Genomic DNA, 18,862 nt, shown 5'->3' with positions numbered 1-18,862 from the left:
GGGACTGAACCTGGGACAAGGAGTAGGTTTGCAGATCCCAGGGGGTGGGGGCTCCAGCAATGACACAGGTCTCCTACACTCCAGGGCTGGCAAAGTGACCTCAGTATGACCCAAACTCTCTGACACTTGCCAGAATCAAGTATCTGTAAAAATCATCTGATTTACGTGGGAAGTAGAAAAAGATAAGATCTCCTGAGTAAACTGGGAGCGTGGGGATAAGGGGAGAGGGCAGAAGAGGATGGGGAGGGAAAGAGGGAAGTAGAGAAAAACATATAGCTCAATAAAAACAATAAAAAAATTAAAAAAAAAATCAGGATCAGAATCATAAACCTGGTTTTGTTTCATTTTAAACAAGGTCTCATTTTATAGCCGTGGCTGGCCTGGAATTTTCTGTGTAGACAAGACTGACTGCAAATTCACAGAAATCCTCCTGCCTATGCTTTCCAACAGCTGGTATTAAAGGTGTGTGTGCCACCAAACCTGGTCAGAGCCAAAACTTGGAATCAATGTCAGTGATGTAAGTTTTAATGAACCTTCTGGATGATTCTGTTGTACACTGAAGTTTGAGAACACTGTAGAAAACTAATAAATGACCATTTTATTGATCCTCTAAAAAAAAGTATTTGTAAAATCAGTGAGAAGAAATATCTAGACTGAAGCATTATTTTCTTAAGCCTTAGTGGATTCAGAGTCAAGCGACTATTTTGTGTAAAGTAGCTTCTTCTCAGTGGTAAGGTCTGGGACTTTACTCCAATCATTAATCTAGTGTGAGAGATAAAATCCAGTGGTCAATGCCTTGAGATCTCATCTGAGATATGAAGGAATTACATTTTAAAAAACTTTAAGGAACAAAAGGCATAGGAATGCATGCTTACAGTCTCAGCCCTCAGAAGACAGAGTACGTAAGACATTGGAGACCACCTGGGCCACATAGGACTCAAAAGGCTTCAGGTAATTGATTTAATCACCAGCCTAACCTAACAGATTCTACAGAACTCAACACATTCTGACAAATTCACAAGAACCAAAAGAAATTTAGAAACCATAAGTAAATCTGCATCAACCACAAGAGCCCTCCACTCACAACACCGTCTAAAGATCTTCCTTGGTATCTCATTTGGTCCAGAACCCTGCCCAGCCCCCAATCCTGCCCAGCCCCCAACCCTGCCCTGCCCTACATGACTCTCAGGAGCATTCATGCCTTGTTTTCTGTGGGTGGGCATGGGCTCCAGGTAAACCAGAAAAATCAAAGTGGGGGAAGAGACTCCAAAATGGAAAGACACAAAACACCACCACCACCAAAAAAAAAAAAAAAAAAAAAGCAATAAGACTCCATGGGACTGTAACCGCAAATACAGGACAGTGTTTGGTGGAAAGTCCTGGTGTCCAGAGGCTGCGGTCCATCCAGAGGACACAGCCATCCCATTAAGATCCCCTGCCTCCTGATTCTGCAGAACTGGGTGCAGCGGAGTGAAGATGGTCCTGCATGAGAAGATGTAAGATGGGTCCTTTCTCTGCAGCGGTGCAGAGGCCCCTGTGAAATCCTCCCCTCGGTAATGAGAAAGGTGGGGTGTTTGAGTCATCAGCAAACACCGAGTTCAGCTTGGTTGCACTCTCTGAGTTCTTTCTATGTTCCTTAAGAGGGAGGCCCGAGTGCCGTGTTCTCCTGTAGCAGATGAGTGTTTCCTTTCCTTGACCAACTCCATCAGGAACTTCTCCGCTCCGAGAAAACCAGCAGGGCCTCTCCAAGTCCACCAAGTAGGAAGCTGCAAACAGTAGCATACAGTCAGTTTCCTCATCCTGTGGCCTACTAAAACTGCCTGGCACCCATAAACAGCAAGGAAGAGTGATGTGCCCCACGACTACCAGCCCAGGCAAGCCTGGCTCTAGGCACAGCCCAAGAACCATCATACCACGTAAGGGAAAAACATCAGTTACATGGTGAGAGGTAGGAGGTCTGGCAGGCCTCCTCAGGGAAGGGAGGGTACCCACATATCCTGACCAGTCAACACTCTGAAGGAAAACCATAAGAAGGACTTCTCATGACTCCTTGGATGCTTCTAGCTAAATGGGATGGGGGGAATGTGAAATTATGTACACACAGACTTACACTAGGAAGGGCGTGGCTTCTGAACTTAGGCTAACAACAGTTACAGATGAGCACATACATGGGAATCATGACCTTCCCACCAGCACAGAAAGAGATGTATGTAGTCAGCAATGAAAGCCGAGACACATGAGCACCTCGGACAGGAGAAGAGTGAATATTTAACATGCCTAAAATTTAATACAGCCAAAGATCTCTCCATTTTCTATTTTAAACTTGTTGGTAGACAATCTGGTATCTGTTGCTCTTCTGGGGACCGGGCTGGGTAACTGCCAAGGGATTACAATGGCGGGTCCTGGCAGAGAAAGGCTTTTCAGAGGTGCCTGCCAACCTTCAGTTACACCATTTTCTCTGTCCTTCTTTTCTATCTTCTCAGCCGATATCCCAACTATCTTATACAAATTCAGCACACACACACTCACCATGGTACCTTTATATTTCTAACGTGTCTGGGGTGCTGAGTACATGAAACACATTACTGTCACGGTAAAAACCTATATGGTGATGCTGACACACAGGGAATCTGTACCACTTTGCACTTTTAGAACAAGAATGAACTATGTAAGAAAATGTAGAAGTAATAAACTTATAATCACACAGACATGAGTTCAGATTTATTTAAGCCTTCATTTCCCTACCTGGTCTATGGGAGCAGACCACACATAACAGTGTGTAAAGACTTGAAGATAACATCTGAAGCTATATACCCCTGTGCTTGGCCTATAATAGACTACCAATAACACATGGCTTCTCCTGGAGCAGTAATCCCTGCCTTGGTGGCAGTATGCTGCCCAATCTCTGCTGGAAATATCTAATGAGGGACATGCATGTTGCACAAGTGAGTGGCCATGGATACATCACTGAACTCAATCTCTATGGACCTCTTTCCTAGGGGGAACACTGGGTCAGCTCTAAGGACCAAGACATGGCACCTTCTCATATTGTTGTACCTCACAATGAGTCTGCTCTGCAAGGCAAGAGAAAAAAAGACAACTCTACTCTTTTACCACATTAGAGACTGGGAAAATTCCTCTCGCTCTGGGTTAGCACATAGGAGTACTGGCCCAGGAGCCAGTCACATCCCTCTATGAGACAAATGGTAGAGAAGGAGTAGGAGAGGAAGATGTTCCAAGTGGGAATATTATGTCCCTCTTTCCTGCAGACACCATCATAAATAGTGAGAAAAACTCAAACACTTTATTTACCTCACAGAAATAGAGCCGGAACTGGTGTCTTAGTAACCGTGTACACCTATGAAGAGTTCATAATCACCACTATAGGACTGCTTTAGTAACCCAAAAATGGTCTAACTTTCAAAAGACCATACATAGAAATACTTATTTGTGAACATAGGGAGCTTGTTTGGCTCTTATCTAGTTTGAGACCCTAGAAGCTATAAGGATTCTGTATAGTGATATTTTGTTTATGTTTTAACAAATAAAGTTTGCCTGAAGATCAGAGTGCAGAGTTAAGCCACTAGAGGCCAGGGAGTGATGGCACACACCTTTAATTCCAGGACTCGGGGAGACAGAAGCAGAGAAATCCCTGTTAGTTTTAGGCTAGCCTGGACCACACAAGATTGAATCTGTCAAAAAGAGAAACAGAGCTCACACAAAGGTGATCCCAGCACTTGGGATCCCACACCTTTAATCCCAGCATTAGGGAGGTGGAAACCAATGTGATATGGCTGGGCAGAGAGGGGACTATAAGGCAGGAGGAGACAGGAGCTCAGTGCAGTGTGAGGTTTGGTGGAGAACGATGGTTTCTGGAGATGCAGTCTGAGGACAGGATCACCAGTTTGGTCTAAGCATTGGGGGAGGGGGAGGGAAAGGGGAGGCGGCGGTGGGGAAGAGACAGAAATCTTTAATAAATAAATTAATTAATTAATTAAAAAAAATGAACCCCCCCCAAAAAAAAAGAATTCTCTAGTGGCTGGCTGCTCTGCTTCTCTATCTTCAGCATTAAGCCCTATATGTGGCTCTGAGATTTTATTATTAATATCAATTAGAATTCGGGCTACATCTGACATACAACTTTGGGGGCACAAATTCATGAAAAAAAGCCACTTGCCTGTGGCCTTGCAGTCACCAGCATAGGCCAGAGCTCTACATGGCCAGAGTCACCACCCTGCTACTTAGGTTTTCATTTCCTCTCTCCTGGTGGACTCTCCCTGGACCCTTTTCTTGGCTGTCAAACTACGTAGCTGCCATGAAATCCAGTCAGGCTTTCAACTGCTCTATGCAGCAGCAGCAGCAGCAGCAGCAGCAGCAGCAGCAGCAGCAGCAGCAGCACTCAGTCACATGTCCATCAACATCATTGGAAGATTTGGAGAAAATTTAGAATTATTAAAGGGAGGAATTAGTTAAAAGAGTTTTTCCCATATTTAAAAATGGAAAAGACAATTACGTTAAAGAAAGTTATGTCTCTGCATGACTTAAAAATAGAACAATTAAATGAAGGTATAATCAACTTAACTGGGATTGACATACTGTTAATTATCAGTTTGATAATCCTCGTTGTCGTTTTGATAATTCTTGGTTTATCTCTTATAACATGGTTTGGTATGAGTGTCAAGATAAGAGCCTTAGAAAAACTTAATAAAACAGATCATAAAGATTTTCAAACAAAGACAGAGGAATTTAATAGAGAACCAATTTCAGCATTGCATTTTAAGATTAGAGAAGACCAGCCTAAGGTTTTCAAACAACCAACCTCACTATATCCAGAACTTTATAGGAATTGCCAAATGATAGAGGCTCTATAAGAGCTGATTGGACTCCTGTGGCAATGCCAGATTTAAGGAGATTCAAGGATGTGATAATCTCATATAGCATGCATTTACCATTTGTGAAGAAGCAAATGTTAAACTCATGATCAACCTGTAATAGAATTATCCCTAAAGACTGGAGAGACTTGGCTACAGCAGTCTTGAAGCCTGGTCCACAATTACAATGGAGGACCTGGTTCAAAGATGAGGCTAAACCATTGAAGAACAGAGTAGAGCTAGAAGTATGGAAATGCCTCAAGATCAACTTCTTGGAGGAGATTATGCTAAAGAAAAGCAATCCCTATATGATGGCCACATCCACATCCTGGCTTTATGCTGTGCAGCAGCTTGGAGTGCTGGGGACAGAATTGAAGAAGTAGGAAAGAAGATTGAGTCGATTACCAAGGTCACACAGAGCCCAAAAGAAACCTTCACTGATTTCTTACAAAGACTGACATCAGTAGTATAATAGAATAATAACAAATTCAGAAGCTAGACAAATAATAATTGAATCTCTGGCTTTTGAAAATTCTAATTCTCAATGCAAAAGGATAATTAGGCCTTTAAAGGCAAGATCGGTGCCCCTGGAGGAAATGGATCATTTGAATCTAATGACAATGATCATGTTTGGGTAGGAGAGGTGATTTTCAGAAGTTTGAGGAAAAATCAAAATGTCAAGTGTTTCCATTGTGGCAAACAAGGTCACCTTAAAAGAGACTGTAAACAGGATGTTCCTAGAAAAAAATGTTTTTATTTAGCATAATCCAAACAGAACACCCCTCCTTTCTGAATTATGCAGAAGGTGTGGCAAAGGCAGATATTGTATTAATGAATGTATATCAACAAAAGGCATTCAAGGTAACCCATTGCTGTTGGAAAACTCCTTAACGGGCCTCTTGCAGGCCCCTATGCTAAATCCGGTTCAGTTGCTCCTTGTCATCAGGGAGGAAACTCCTTCTCAGAGCAATTAAAGAACCTAATGAAAATTGGGAGCTTGGGGTGGGGGGGTGGGGGTAAGGGGAGATGGGGAGAGAGAAGTGAGAAGGGGAGGATGGGCAGAACTTGGGGAAACAGGATGATTGGGATAAAGGAAGGTTAGTAATTAGCCACCTATTATAATTGAACTTGTAGTCATATTAGGTATGTTCCCAAGGTCAAATAGAGATATATCAGAGATCTACAGAATATGGCATTTAAGATGTTTTAATAATATAAGTTCTTTTTTTTTTATATAACAATGAGGCAGGTCTTCTCCTGGCAGCACCAATCTACTTCAGAGAATATAATGGGCACTGAAGAAACTCCACATGGAGTTTACTTTCTTTGTGACATAAGTTAGCCACTGGGCAAGAAAATCCCTTGCCTCGACTGCTGATGCTGTGCTGTCCAAACTGGACAAGCAGGACACTAAAGAGAGTGACTACAAAACACTGTCAAGACAATGCAGAACAGTCCTTCCAAAATTCTGCTTTATAGGAAAGTCTATAAATTATTCTAGGCCTGTATGCTGGGGATGGACGCCCCAATGTTGCAGAGGAACCTTGGGTGACTGACCAGGCGGCCAGCTGTTTCTGCCATTACTCACAGTTTTTGGAAGCTGCTTGCTCGCACTTCCTGTTTACTCGGTTAATATTATGTCCTTCTCAGGTCTCTGAGGGAGTTGACGACTAAATAGTTATCATTATAGTTTTCCTTATTTACCAGACTCAGAAAAGAAACTCACTGAAGAGGTGTAAAGTGTATAATGTTGAGAGACATCAAAAGATAGTTTTGGATGGTAATGCAAGTTATCATAGAAAGTAAATTAGATATAAGACTTTGGGCTCACTAAGATAGGATAGATAATGGAGTATTTTCTCTGAATTTGTCAAATGCAAATGGACTAGACATTGTTGATGTACTTACTGCCTATATATATTACATATAGTTATAGTATTTATTGTATACAGTTTTTCTTTTATTAGTTATATCCTTTTTTATTTTAGACAAAAAAAGGGGGAAATGCAGTGATATTTTGTTTGTGTTTTAACAAATAAAGCTTGCCTGAAGATCTGAGTGCAGAGTTAAGCCACTAGGGCCAGGAAGTGGTGACACACACTCAGGAAACAGAGGAAGAGGGATCTCTGTTAGTTTTAGGCTAGCCTGGGCTACACAAGATTGAATCTGTCGAAAAGAGAAACACAAAGAGCTCACACAAAGGTGATCCCAGCACTTGGGATCCCACACCTTTAATCCCAGCGCTAGGGAGGTGGAGACAGGAGTGATATGGCTGGACAGAAAGAGGCCACTCAGGAAGAAGGAGACAGGAGCTCAGGGCAGTCTGAGGACAGGATCACCCCTTTGGTCTGAGCATCGGTAGAGGTAAAAGAATTCTCTAGTGGCTGGCTGCTCTGCTTCTCTGATGTGTGACGCTGGATTTTTATTAGTAGTACCAATTAGAATTCATACTGCAATTCTGTCACTTGTTTGCTTTGGTAAATGAAGGGGGCAGGAAGCCCTTCTTTGCCCCCCGTGAGCTCTTCTTGAAAGCCCTTTCTTCATCTGAAGAAGTTCTGCTGTTCCTCCCATTCAAGAACATACATATTACCTCCTATCCCTGGACAAGCACACACACACAGCAGCCTGAGAGAAAGGCTGCACGGAGCTCTGTTGGGGACAATTTCATTTTAAACACTTCTCAATAATCCTCCTTAATCACCAGGAATGAACCAAGGCAGTGCTGGCCCTTGGCCAGCTGTTCTCCTACAGCCCGGGAACAAAGCCCGAGTCTAATAACCTCACATTCCTCCCTTTGGCAGAGAGACTTTATGAAGCACCCAAGGAGCTTAGTGATTGGTAAAATGAAAACAAACCTTGTTTCATTTACTGTGCAGAGAGCAAAGAGGTAGACTTTGATGCTGTTTTCTAACCAGCAGGAGCAGCTCACACGGGGTCCAGAAGTCTTCATGGCATTAGAACTATTTAAGTCAAAGCTTGAATGAAGTGTTTGCAAACCTTGTAATCCTCACCATTCCTGAAATAAACTCGCTTCACTGAGTAAAGGCATAACCTCAGGCTGGAGAGCACACACGGCCAGAAACGCCCATCCCAAGTGTCTCTTCCAGAGCCTTTCCAGACTTTCCCCTGTGGGTATCAAAGGCCTTGTCTCATCTTACAACTATTATTGTGGCTACCTGGCTAGTTCCTACTAAGCTCAACAGACAGACAATATTTTCCCTCAGATACAAACCCAGCACAAAGATATATCTCCAATGAATGACCAAATTGTTAAACGTGTTCCCCATCTCACATCTATACTCCAACTACTTGGTTTTTCCTCCCTTCTACCCTACTAAGATGTATTTCCCTAACATCTCATTCCCTTGCAAATAAAATTCACAGCCTGATAAAGTATTATACATGTGAAAATAATGGACTTTTTTTTTGACAGTGTGTTATGTAGCCCAAATTTCAAGTCACGACATAGGCAAGAATATACCTAGTTTAACGCAGCACTGGGGATGGAACCCAGGGTTTTGCTTAAGTTTAGGCAGGCACACTACCGATGGAGACATATCCGTAGCCCTTAATTTTACCTTTTTAAATGAAATGCCAACATTCATTCAAAAGGGAAACTGATGTTTCATTCACTATAGTCCTAAAGGGTTTAGAGAATAGACATTCTCCCCTGGCTCCTAAATTCATTTTCTGTTTACCAAGGCTTGAGTAGTCTCCAGAAAGGGGATCTAAAATCAGAGGGAGAGCATGTCTTGATTGAAAGATAACTGAAAACCTTTTCTTTCTTTCTTTTTAGACAGGCTTTCTCTATGTAGTCCTGGCTGTCCTGGAACTCACTCGGTAGACCAGGCTGGCCTCGAACTCAGAGATCTGCCTGCTTCTGGAGTGCTAGGATTAAAGGTGAGCGCCATTGATGCCTGGCTGAAAATCCTTTTCTTTGTTTTGGGTCTGAATAAGTGTCCAAGGCAATTCTGAGTTTGTAATCTTCCTGTGTCGGCCTCCTGAGTGTTGGGATTTTTGAGCACGTGCATAACGTCACACCCAGCTCTTTCCAATCATTTTCTGAATACCCTTGATGTTCATGAGGTTTGTACTGAGATAAAGTCTGAGCCATTGTCATGACTGGCAGCCTGGGAGAGATGGCAGCCCCAGGGAATGACAGGCAGAAGTGAAGAGCTGTCATGGAATCCTTGGAAGGAAGCAGGTACAATGTGGTCATTCCGCACAGTCTTACACACAAATCATTCCCAGTGCACACATCTGGGGGCAGGTGGGAGGGACAAGCTACACATCTGGCTGTCATACAAAGCCACACCTAGGGTGGTGCCTGTGTGATGCTGCCAAGAACTTGGGCTGATTCAGACCCCTAATCAGGAGATGGGCAAATTCCTTAGGATCGTGTTGAAAAGTCAGATAACACTCTCTCTGTTCATTTGCAGGTACCTTGAGACCGGTGATTCTGTCTCTAAGGAGCACTGCCCAGTGCCCTAAAAACATTCTCCATTATAAATGAGAGGTGCTACTAGCTCTAGTAGGGTAGAGGTCAGGTTTGCTTTATGACATCCAACAAGGCACAGGAAGGTACCTCACAACAAAGAATTATGTGGCCCCAAACACCAATAGTGCCAAGAGTGAACATTTTGATTTTATTTATTGATTTATTTATTTTGGTTTTTCAAGACAGGATTTCTCTGTGTAACTTTAGAGCCTGTTCTGGAACTCGCCCTATAGACCAGGCTGGCCTTGAATTCACAGAGATCCACCTGCCTCTGCCTCCTAAGTGCTGGGATTAAAGGCGTACACCACCACACCCTGGCCTGATCTTATTTTTAGTTTTTACATTAATGTATCTATTCTGTGCATGTGAGCATGAGTGCATGCATGCTATGGCACGTGTGTGAATGTCAGAGACAATCTGTGGCAGCTGGATCGGCACCTCTGTTCACCAAGCTGTCTTGCCAACCCAGAAACCCTGCTCTAAATGGCCTAATCTGAGCAGCTAAGATGCTGCCCTCGCAGAAGAGACTAGCCAGCCAGGCATGGCCCAGCCCATGCTCAACAGAAAGCACCTTCCAGGCCAGTTATCTGTGCACTCCAGCGATTGCAGCTCACCGCGGGCTACCATTTCCAAAGGAGTATGGGAATCTGGATTTGCAGGAAGAAATCACCTAATTTCTAAAATTTGATAATCAATCAAAACATAAGAAACAACAACTGTACAGGAAAATACATAGATCTAAAACATTTTAAAAATCCAAGCCCTGTAACCCCTGCCCTTTGTGACTTTGGATTAGTTTCAATCTCCAGGGGACAAAGACTAGCCAGTCCCATCTGGAAACCGAGAGCTGGCCTAGCACTGGGCCATGCTTGAACTCACACAGAATTACAGCTTGACACTCTCCTTCTGGGGGTTCACTTTGTGGCTGGAAAATTCTTTGCGGCTGAAAACCAACCCTAATCTCAAGAGTTATAGCAACCCAGGGATTTCAAAGCCAAGGTTCCTTTTGCAATAGATATACATACTGCTTCCTTGATTGGGTCCAAATGGCCTTTCTTTCCATTTTGCCCAGGGCATAACCTCAATTCCACAGACAGAAGCAGCCTGGAGACAAAGTTCCTACCAGACAACCACCTTGCTGCTTGCCCGAGAGCAACTGATTTCTCACTGAACTTGGCCTCACTCTGATTTCTCTCACTCAGTTCAACACCCAGGTTTCTTTGGTTCATTGAAATTCTATACAAAATATGAAGGTGTGCACGTAAGAAAGAAAAATACTGTCAAGAATTTTGGCTAGCACCCTGGAGACAGAAAGATAAACACTTATGCCAGCTTCCCTGGGTCTCCTTTATGGGCTTTAACCTTGCAGATTAACTTGTACTGATGACAAGGCTTTGCTTGTGCTTGTTGGTCCCAGAGTCTGGGGAGCTTTGGACACACTAAGGTCTGAGTTTGAATTCCAGTATGATATCATCTTGTCTATAAAGCTCTGAGGAAAATTGGTTAAATACCACGCTGCCTTATCCAGGAAACACTCTACTGTCCAACCATCACCATGATGCCATCACCATCACCAAAGAAACACTCTACTGCCCAACCACCACGTTCTTTATGGTTGGCTGTTACTATTACCGAATAAGTAGCCCCTATGTTTAAACACTGTCGCTAGTCTATGGCAGTACTGGGAAGGGCAGGAACCTTTCAGAAGCAGGGTCTCCCAGCACTCGGGAGGCAGAGGCAGGTGGATCTCTGTGAGTTTGAGGCCAGTCTGGGCTACAAAGCAAGTACCAGGACAGGAGCCAAGGCTACACAGAGAAATCTTGTCTCAAAACAACAGTAACAATGTGTAAACAAGTAAGAATAAAATAAAGAGGAAAAGAAGAAGGAAGGCGGAGGAGTGTTTCCTCATTTTTACCCTTCTGCTATTGTCCAGACAGGAAATGTCACTGAGAAAGGGCAAGAATTCCTTACCCTGTGTGCTCACTTTTGTCTGCCTAGGGTGACTCAGGCAGGAGTTTGCCATTGTACAGGGGAACGAGTGTCTGTGGACACCACAGAAGTAGCAAGTCTGGCTGTCACTGAAGGACAGTTCCTAATGCATACACAAGGCAAAGCCAGCAAGGTAGCCAGGACAGACCAATTTATCAGGATTACTTTGGTATCAACAAGAGAAAAACATTCCTGCCCACCCAGAATCAGACTGTGCTTAGGTAATCTAAAGGCTAAGTAACCTAAAGATGATGTAAGACTACACAAGAGGAGATGAATAGGTTAAATGGAAACACCGCACCACTTTATGTAGGAGACATGGACACCAGCTCCCAGATCATGATACAGAGACTTATTATTAGTTTTGAATGCTCAGGCTAGCTTAGGCTCATTTCTGGCTAGCTCTTTTAACTTAAACTAGCCCGTGTCAAGATCTCCTGAGTAAATTGAGAGCATGGGGACCATGAAAGAGGGTAGAAGGGGAGGGGAGAGAATGGGAAGGGAGTGGAGAAAAATGTATGGCTCAATTAAAAAAATACAATACATATGTACATACATACATACATACATACATACATACATGCAGACATACATACATACATAAATTAGCCTGTCTCTCTTTAACTACCTTTTTTAAAATATTTATTTATTTATTATGTATAGAATATTCTGTGTATATGCCTACAGGCCAGAAGAGGGCACCAGACCTCATTACAGATGGTTGTAAGCCACCATGTGGTTGCTGGGAATTGAACTCAGGACCTCTGGCATAGCAGGCCATGCTCTTAACCACTGAGCCATCTCTCCAGCCCTCTTTATCTACCTTTTGCATGGGGCTTTTTGCCCTTCTTCCTTCTGTGTATCTTACTTTCATTGCTTCTCATGTCTGTCTGGCAACTGCCTTGCTTCTGGCCCAGGCATGTTCCCCTCTTCTTCCTCATTCTCTTCTCTCTCTGTCCTCGTTCTTCCTCTCTCGAGTCTAGATTTCTCCTCTCCTCCTATGCATCGTTTCTGCTCGCCAGCCCTGCCTATCCATTTCCTGCCTAGCTAATGGCCCCGTTCAGTTCTCATTAGACCAATTAGACGCCTTAAGCAGGCAAGGTGAAACAATGCAATATTTCTTTACGTAATTAGACACACATCCTTACATTGTTAAACAAATGCAACACATCTTTACATAGTTAAATATTCCACAACGGATTTGTAAGGGCTTCTGGGTCAGCCAATTATTCTCTCCTTAGACACCAAGGTATCAATGATGGCAACTCTGAGATAGATGAGTGGCTAACAGGCATTCTGGTGATATGCTGAACTGAGATTAGTTAGATAGAGAATCTTCAGTTGAAAATGTTGATATATAAGAACATGCTGTTTAAGTGTACAATACTGTATATCATGAGTTGTGCAAGAGTAAGAGCGTGCTCTTCTGAATGTCAATTCACACACTGAAAACAGTTGAAAGATAAAGAATCAGGGCTTGCTTCCTCATTTCTGCTACCCCAGCATCTGATAGACTGAGGCAGGGGGATTAATGCTAGCTCAAGGCCAACCTGGGCTACAGTGTGAGATGTAGGTTAGAGAAGAGTGCTTGCCTAGCTCATGAGTACTCCCTAGTACTGCAATCAATCAATCAATCAATCAATCAATCAACCAACCAACCAATAATTCAATGACTAAATAAAAGAAGGAAGGCTTCACTAACATAAAACTTTTCTCAGGATAAGATATCTACTTAGCACACATTCCTGCTTCATTTGAGCAGAAGTCAATACCGTGATGAATGTGTGTCTTCTCTCTGCAGAGAACTTACCAGCCCACAGTTGCACTGGTCAGGACCACATCAAACAGCAAGAGTGACAAGCCAGCTGTGATGACCTGCAATACAACAAAAGCCATCAGATCAGCAGGAGTCTGGGAGGCTCCCATGTCATTTCTCCCACGCTTTGAAAGGACTGTCTCTGACATCAGTCACCCCTGTCCATAGGCCTCTGCATTTAGCACAGCCTCTAGTTGAAAAGCATGATATGGAAATGCTATGTCCTGTAGTCTACTGGAATCCCCAAAGAAGCACTGAGTTTTAAACCACTCAGAAGAGAGGTGCAGTGCCAAAGTCACAGAGAAGCTGCATCAACAGTATTTCCCTTGTCTCAACGCCCAGCGCCCAGCTCCAGGGTCATGACGATCACAGGCCTGTGCCCAGATCCTCAGGGAAACACTCATCTGTCCACACAGCTTCAGCTCTCTTCCCCTTCTAATACCCTGGTCTTTCTAGACTGTGACATGCTTTCTTAGAACCCAGGTGCTTCATGGCAGAAGAGAGCAGTTGAATCTGTAATTATCTGGATCACAGAAGCCAGGGTAGAAGAGAGAGGTTAGTGAGGTTAGTCCTACACCTTTTAGAGCAAGGAGACTCAGGAATGGCGGCCATGGGGTCCAGACTCCAGAGTGTGTCTCAGAACAGTTGTCATGGAATGAGTGGGAACCAATGACCCAACTCAGTCCACACTTAGAATGTCTGTGTGAAGCCAGTTCTGAATTCTGCAGGTCAGAGGAGCTACTTGGAGGTATGTAACCCTAAGGGACCTGCTTTCTTGCAGTGAGAGAGTGGGGTGCAGCTGCTGCTGAGAGCCATGCAAGCTGGGAGTACTCAGAAATCTCAGCTACATTCCCACCCCCACCAAGGGGATGCCTTGCATGTTCCAGAGGCCTTTTTGGGTGTCACAGTTGGGAAAAGGCAGAAAGAAGACGGCCGGGGGTGGGTTTAGTAAGCCCCTCCTCGTGTACTGTCTTACATTTGACATGGTTCTTCTCCATGTGTGGTCAAAATTCAAAACTGAGCTATCTTGCAGGTGAGATGTCTGATTTTGGAAATAAGGCATGCTACCTGTACAAATGTGTTTACCACCTCCTCACTTTGCAGTAGAGGACAAAGCTGAGGACAGTAAAGGCTAGCCCTAACCTGGAACCCTGGACCTAGAGTTTCTGAAGGCCGTGACCTTTAATGACCACAGTCCCACCATGCCCCCCATTTCTACCTATCAGAAGTGTTTCATTTGCACTTTCCCCAAATATATTTCATCGAGGTTTTCCCATTTATCTGTTTGGAGAAATATAGTTTTATACAGTGGATGTCTGCATTTGCTCTATTCCTTTTTATTCACACTTTTATTGCCATTTTCTCTCCATTTGTTTTCATTCCACAATCTTGAACAAAATTAACAATCCTGATAATCCCTCTTTTCTTTCAAAACATTTATTATTTCCTGGAACAGTGCTAACAAGGACATGTTTCCTGGCACTGATAGGAGGGGAAGCTGCAGTCTGCAATGGTTATCAGCTACACTGTCAGTTGGTACACTGCAGTCTGCGATGGCTCTCAGCTATGCTTCAGCTTGGGACACTGCAGTCTGCGATGGCTGTTCCACTGCGGCAGTGGAACCCAGCTTAGATCTGTTTTCCCTCTTTCTCCACTACTGCCTGCACCTCATTTTCCTCTTTTCAAAAAAAAAAGTACATTATTGAGTACAGTGTGTNTATATGTATGTATGTAGGCATCACAGTCCATGTATAAAGTGGATGGTTCTCTCCTTTCACCATGTGGGTTCTGGGGGCTGAAGCAAGTGGTTCTGCCCTCTGAGCCATCTTGCTGGTCTTCCAGCCATCTTTATCACCTCTTGGAGGCTTCCTTTGTCCATCTTCTCTGCCTGTCCTCTGATCTACTCTTCATGTGACTTAGTCATGACTAAGGAAAGGGAGGCATCCCTTGTCAGGGAATATTTTCCACCAGGTCTGTGCCTGGCACCTTCACACAGTTCTGGAGCTGAGCAGGAGTCCTGTCTGCTGGGACTCAGGCAGCTGGCCTGACTGTGCCTGTGAACTGTGCCTTTTGCCAAGAAAAACATGGCTTAAAATTTTAAAACCAGTCCTGACTTGAAAATCAGTCTGCTCTAACAGCCATGCTGGTGCCCTTGCCCCTGCTCCTTCCTGGAAATGTTTGTGCAACCTCCCAGCTTCCTCTTGAGCCACATTTCCAGGCTCCCCCTAAGTTTTCTTTTTTAACAAGCAAGACCGCTGATGGCTGTGACGCACACTGACATGCCATAAATCGGTGTGGCTTGTTCCTGTCAAGACTGCAGTGGCAGGCTTGCCTGGCAGGCTACTGTGGAGCTGAGCAGGCTGCTTTCCCATCCACTCCATAAGAACCATCAAGGCTTGGTTCTCACACCTTCTTTTCCTTCCATCACTAATCCCAGCAGGGCAACCTCTCAGAAAGGTTGTGACCAGTGAACAGTTCCCAAAGGCTGACCTCTCCATGGCTGAGGGTCAAATTCATGTCTGCTCAATGTGATATGTTTCTGTACACATGGGCTGCTCACTCCTAACCCTACCTATGAGGAAGTAAACGCCAGTAGCTGAATGTTCTATGCCAGAATATAAAATGGCTCATGTGTAGTCACTAAGCAATAGAAGGACCTCCCTTGACTGATGGATGGAGGGCCTGTAACTCAGAGGTAGCGTGTGACTTGCCCCAGGGACTTTGAGGCTTGTGTCAGTGAGAGTAAAACCAAAGCCTTGTCTCCTAGCTCAACCTTCTCTCATAGCCAGGAACTCAAGAAAGGCTCACACAAGTCACATGTGGCTTTAAGAAACCGCTGGAAGGTTGGCGAGACACCAAATTGATAAAACGCTTGCCTCACAAGCATGTGGGTCTTACTTAAGTCCACAGGATCCATGTAAAAGCTGGCACGGTTGTCACGGCGGTAGATGCTTGTAAAACCAGTGGTCTCAAGATAGGCACACACAGGCAGGTCCCTAGAGCTCACACACCAGCCTGCTTGGCCTACCTGGTGAGTTCCAGGTCAATAAGAGATCGTGTCTCAAATAAATAGTAGAAAAGCACTTGAAAAATGACACCTGAGGTTGTTCTCAGACCTACACACCCATGTCCACAAGCACACAATACATGTGAGCATCTACATACACATATGAACACACAAGAGTTCATTGAAAGCAAATCTCTCATTTCCATACATGATGTTTACAGTGACATCATTCACAAAAGGCAGAGTCGGGAGCAACCAAAATGTCTGTTGAGAGATGATGACCAGGTAAAGAAAGTAACTCACAATAGAGGATCACTCATCTTTGAAAAAGAGAAAAAAATGTGATGCATATTTCAATGTGAATATTAGGCTAAGTGAAATCAGAATCCACTCAAAGTTATCTGTCATAAAACTCATGAAGGCAGAAAGGAGAATGATAGTTTCCATGGCCTAGAGGAGCCCAGAAGGGAGAGTTATTGTTGAATTAGCCATTATAAATAAATAATATAATATATATTATATATAATAAATAAATAATTTATTCAGAACTTTAGTTTGGAAAGAAGAAAAATTATTGAGAAAGATAGTAGTGATGGTCATACAATAGTATAAATCTATGTAATGCTACTGGACTAGTCAGTCATTCATGGTGGTTTTTAGTAAGAATGGCTCCATAGGCTCATATGTTTGAATACTTGATTACCAGAGAGTAGCACTATTTGAAAGGATCAGAAAGATTAGGAGTTGCGATCTTGTTAAAGGAAGTGTGTCACTGGGGGTATGAGAGTTCAAAAGTCCATGTCAAGTCCCGAGTCGCTTTCTAAGCCTGCATCCCAGGTTGTAGCTCTCAGCCACTGCTACCGTGCCATGGGTGTGGCCATGTTCCCCGCCATGATGATAATGGGCTAACTTCCTGACACTGTAAGCAAGTCCCACTTAAATGTTTTCTTTTGTAAGAGCTGCCTTGGCCCTGGAGTCTCTTCACAGCAACAACAGTAATGAGAATGGTTAAGTTACAAAAGGCAGGGCTCAGCAGTCAAAGCTTTTACTGTGCAAGTGTGAGGATCTGAGCTCAGATCCCCAGAACCCCCGTAATTGTCAGGTGAACATATCATCCTGCCTGTACTTCCATACAAACGGTGACACAGGATCCCCAGAACAAGCTGGCTGGCACGATCAGCCTCGAGGTTGACTGAGAGACCTTGCCTCTGTGAATAAGGGGAAAACGCAGTAGAGGATGACTTCCCATGTTGCCCTTGGCCCTCTACATGTTCAGGCACACACATAAACATGAACAATGAAAAGAAAAAGAAAGGCTAAAACAATAAATCTATGTTTATCAGAGAGACCACAGAGAATTTAGTTCCCAGCTCTCCAGTGCCAACCAGTCACAGAGCAGTCATGCTAACAGACAGCAAGCACAATTTTTCTTGCCCCTCTCCTATTGTTTGCTAAGTACCAGTTGTGGAAAGGCATTGATTCTGATGCCTGCTTGTACCAGGGGCATCTTGAATGTCTTGATTTTTTTCTGCTATAACAAAATGTGTAATTTACAAAGAAAAAAATTAAGAAGGATATGGTGGCGCACGCTTGCAATCAAACTTGGCCATGGTAGGTGAAGGCAAACAAAACCCATGGTTTAATTCTCTATCTATCTATCTATCTATCTATCTATCTATCTATCTATCTATCTATCTATTTTCAGGGTGGAGGAACATGTGCCACAGTTCACTTGTGGAAGTCAGAGGACAAGTTGCAGGAGTTGACTGTCTTCTTCCACCATGTAGGTTTTGGGAATTAATTCAAGTTGTCAGCCTTTTCAGAAGCAAGCATTTTTTGTTTGTTTGTTTTTTAAGAAACAGGGTTGTAGCCATGCCTTTACTGGAACTTACTTTATAGACCAGGCTGGCCTTGAACTCACAGAGATCCCCCTGCCTCTGCCTCCTGGGTGCTGGGATAAAAGGTGTGTGCCACGACAACTGCAGAAGCAAGTACCTTTACAGTTATGACAGTTAGTTTTAACTATTACTTGATACAATGCCTGGGTTAGGTTAGCCTGTGGGCATGTCTGTGGGGTCTTATGTTAACTAAGGTGGGAAAACCTGCCCACTGTTGGGGGCACCATTCTCTGGGCAAGGATTGGAAAGGAACATAAGTAGGCACACTTTCTTTTCTGTACTTGAGTGTGGACACAATGTGGCTGGCTATCTCAAGACACCCGTGTGGTCTCACAGGCAATAACCTGAAATCGTGGTTTATAAACCCTTTCCCTCCAAGTGGCTTTTGTCATGTATTCTATCACAGCAACATGAAATGAAACTAAGACACCCACTGGGCTCTGTCACTAGTTCCCATAACCTGCCATAAAAATCTAAAACTAATGCAATGGAAAAAAGAGAGCATCTTCAACAAATTGTGCTGGCAAAACTGGATATCAATCTGTAGAAGAATGAAAATAGATCCATGTCTGTCACCATGCACAAAACTCAAGTCCAAGTGGATTAAAGACCTCAATATCAGTCCGAACACACTGAACCTGATAGAAGAGAAAGTGGGAAGTACTCTACAACACGTGGGCACAGGAGACCACTTCCTACGTATAACCTCAGCAGCACAGACAGTAAGGGCCGCATTGAATAAATGGGACCTCCTGAGACTGAGAAGCTTCTGTAAAGCAAAGG

The 18,862-nt window shown here is 43.7% G+C and overlaps 1 protein-coding gene across 1 annotated transcript in view; it reads right to left on the bottom strand.

Moving 5' to 3' along the window:
* Nucleotides 1-577: 577 nt before the first annotated feature.
* Nucleotides 578-18,862, bottom strand: part of Tmem241 (transmembrane protein 241) — a 134,740-nt gene continuing 116,455 nt past the window's right edge. Inside the window, exons 15-16 of the mRNA XM_050160723.1 lie at nt 13,169-13,233; nt 578-1,766 (exon numbers count right to left, since the gene is read on the bottom strand). Of these exons, the coding sequence (XP_050016680.1) occupies nt 1,706-1,766; nt 13,169-13,233 (126 nt within the window). The 3' untranslated portion in view covers nt 578-1,705. The remainder of the gene's footprint in view (nt 1,767-13,168; nt 13,234-18,862) is intronic.

This window comes from Alexandromys fortis, unplaced genomic scaffold (assembly GCF_014885135.2).
Source record: "Alexandromys fortis isolate MF-2015 unplaced genomic scaffold, M_Fortis_MF-2015_v1.1 scaffold_104, whole genome shotgun sequence".
In the NCBI taxonomy this organism is placed as follows: domain Eukaryota; kingdom Metazoa; phylum Chordata; class Mammalia; order Rodentia; family Cricetidae; genus Alexandromys; species Alexandromys fortis.
Note: the sequence above shows the minus strand (reverse complement) of the source record. Positions and strands in the feature narration are given on the sequence as shown.